Source organism: Zingiber officinale, chromosome 2B, assembly GCF_018446385.1.
Source record: "Zingiber officinale cultivar Zhangliang chromosome 2B, Zo_v1.1, whole genome shotgun sequence".
NCBI classification, from domain to species: Eukaryota; Viridiplantae; Streptophyta; class Magnoliopsida; order Zingiberales; family Zingiberaceae; genus Zingiber; species Zingiber officinale.
Genome location: NC_055989.1, coordinates 8,498,136 through 8,501,161, shown reverse-complemented (window position 1 = coordinate 8,501,161; position 3,026 = coordinate 8,498,136). Strand labels below are relative to the sequence as shown.

General features: G+C 44.8%; 1 protein-coding gene across 1 annotated transcript; it reads left to right on the top strand.

Annotated features, from left to right (window-relative positions):
• Positions 1–506: 506 nt before the first annotated feature.
• On the top strand, positions 507–2,669 carry LOC122048136 (extensin-like). Its single transcript, XM_042609737.1, has 2 exons — positions 507–584; positions 2,079–2,669. Exons 1-2 carry the CDS (start codon positions 507–509, stop codon positions 2,667–2,669), a joined length of 669 nt encoding a protein of 222 aa, XP_042465671.1.
• The last annotated feature ends 357 nt before the right edge of the window (positions 2,670–3,026 follow it).

The window sequence follows — 3,026 nt, the reverse complement described above, 5'->3', positions numbered from 1 at the left end:
ACCAAACACAAATTAAACACAATTAAGCTTCAACAAGGTAATGAAATACTAAATTACTTGCATAAAAACATAACAACATAAAAGGAATCTGTTCTAAGCTGTAAAAAAAAACTATAACAAACTGAAATAAATCCTAACCAATCCAACTCACAACCAATCTCGCCAACTTCACACTCAAGCCGTCACACAAGAGTGCCAAAGTCGAGACCACCCAACTTTGGACCTCAATGGATCGTCTCAGCTGCGTATCAGCTCAAGGAAGGTTCAACAACACCGACGGACCACCCCCGACGAGCTGAAACAACCCTAAACCCAAGAAAATGCCGAAAATCTGGAAATCTGCCATCCTTGACCTCTGAATCTGGAATGGGAGCTACGGATTGCGAATTGTGGTCGGATGAAGCTCAACAACGCCGGAGGACCACCGCCTAGCGTTTCTGATGGGAATCTGAGCTCAGATTTGGAAGAACACCTCCAAATCTGAGGTGAACAGAGGTATTGAAGAAATGGAGATTGCGTCGAAGGGAACACCCAAATCGGTTCCAGAGAATCGGGATGAAGCTGTTGGGACGTCCTTCACCGAGGTTGAAGCTCGGGAGAATGATCGGAGAAGAGAAAGGGGTCGGAATCCACTGGAAGACGCGCGCCGGAACTGAGCTGCATGAAGGGGATCGACGAAGAAGCTGGGTACTGTAGCTTCTCATTTAAATCAGATCTGGATCTGAAATGGACGGTTGAGATGATTCCGAGCTAAATCAACGGTGAAAAGTCATCCAAAATCTGATCCGAAGGTACTGATGTTGATCTAGGGTCTGGATCTACCCTCCCGTAGGTCAGATCGATCAGATCATCACTGGATGGCCCAGATTGGCCCAGTCTTCATTAAACGGTCCAGATTAAGTCGGGCTGGATCAATAGCTAGATGAACTCAGATCTGCATCAAAACTTCTGGATCTTCATCAATGGCTTAGATCTGCTCCCCATTAAGTTGGATCGGCCAGATCTTCAACAGATGGTCCAGATCTGTCCTATTCTTGATGAACAGCCCATAATGCTCAAAAGCTTGATCTTCTTGTTTGAACTCCGATTTGAGCCAAATTTCGGTCCAAATAGATCCAAATTCAAGATCCTTTGATGTCTACAAAATAAAAATCAAATATTAGCATCAAATAATATAAAAATAAAGTAATTTGCAATCAAGTCCAAAAATATACACTATGCACAAAATGTGATGTAACCATGATTTACCTATAAAATCAACCTCAAAACTATGCATATATGAATCAAAATAATGCAGTGAAATCATGGTTATTAGTATGCTACCCTCGTTTTCCGCTGCAAAGATTTTCTAGGTGGGTTGGTTTTTCTTCATTGTAGTGGAGTATGTATTATATATATCTGCGATGTTTTAAATATCGTTGCATTCCTTTCATTTTATGTTATCAGCTAGAGGTTGCCTTTATGAAACTGCGTGGTTGTGATTTGATGTATAGTCAACCGGAGGTTGTACTACTATAAACTGCGTGTTATGTGTATTTTCTTTATTATATTATTTCGGCTGTATTGGCTGAGGATTGAGAGACCCTGAGGGCTATGTATTTATGATTCATATTGTCACCGGTACAGGGGAGATGCTGCGGGATTTTCATTGGCAGGGACTCCTTTGGGGGTGTGATAATTTATTTGGTATCAGATCGAGATTTTGCGAGTCAATTTGGGTACTTTTTAGATTCATATGGATTTTCGTCGGTTTTCATATTTCAGAATTTCGAGGTATTCTTTAACGAGGTTATATTTGGGGACTTGGCGGCAACGGAACATCTCCAGATGATAAATAAGTAAAATGATTAAGTTTTATAATTTTGGTACCCGTATTAATACCTGAGTAATAATTTAACGGATATGAAGAGATATACATGTATTCCCATGTCGAAACATGGTGTAGGGCGACACACAAGAGGGTGTTGGAATCTCTGCCAATGGAGTCGCCAGAGGGTCTGCTGGGATCGAGCCTATCGATCAAGGATAGACTCCTCATGGTACTGCGGGCGCGTCTTCCAACGGTTCCTTCTCCATAGGTGCCCACCTCGACCATACCCGTCGGACCCACCCCTACAGTATTCACTGTACCACCAGCGGTACCACCTACGGCATACCCAACCCCTCCACCAGCAGTGCCTGTTGTTGCGTACTCGGCACCTCCTCCAGCAGCACCTACGACGTACCCGGCACCACTGCCACTGGTGCCTGCTATTACATACTCAGCACCCGCACTAGTAGTACCAGTTACTCCTTATCCAGTACCACCACCTACCGTACCTCCAGCCACTCCTACCTATATTGACCCTGCAGTGCCACTAGCAGTAGCTGGCCCAACTTATGCAGCACCAGGGGTACCTTCCCCGGCCTATCCAGCAGTACCACCCATAGTATCAGCTCCAGTAGTTCCACCAGTTCCGGCGGCAATCCTTTCTCACCCTACTGATATGATTGTAGCACGAGCTCGGATCCCAACTTTCGCGGAGTCGGTGAATAGTCGATTCACGCTATTCTGCAGGGAGACTGACTCGAGCGTGGTTCAGTCTTGGATAGAGACGATGGAGCGGGCTTTCTTCTATCTGGCTTGCTCCGAGTGGGAGAAGGCAGAGCTGGCTACTTTCCATTTATGAGACAAGGCCGATATCTGGCGGGACACGCAGCGCTCAATCATAGGCGGACAGCACATCACTTGGGTGAGATTTAGGGAGGCCTTTCAGAGCCAGTATTTTTCACGGTCTTATCAGATGACGCGCCGTCAGGATTTTCCGAGTCTTTGGCAGAACAACCGCACAGTGATGGAATACAATGTTGAATTTAATCGGTTAGCCAAGTTTTGTCCAGAGTTAATTGTTGAGGACATGTCTCATATGCCCCAGTTTATCCAGGGACAGGATGGACATCTTCAAGTAAAGATTGTAGGTTTTGGTAATTCATCTTACATAGAGGCATTAGATAGATCCCTTATGATTGAGTTGGCTCAGCAGAGA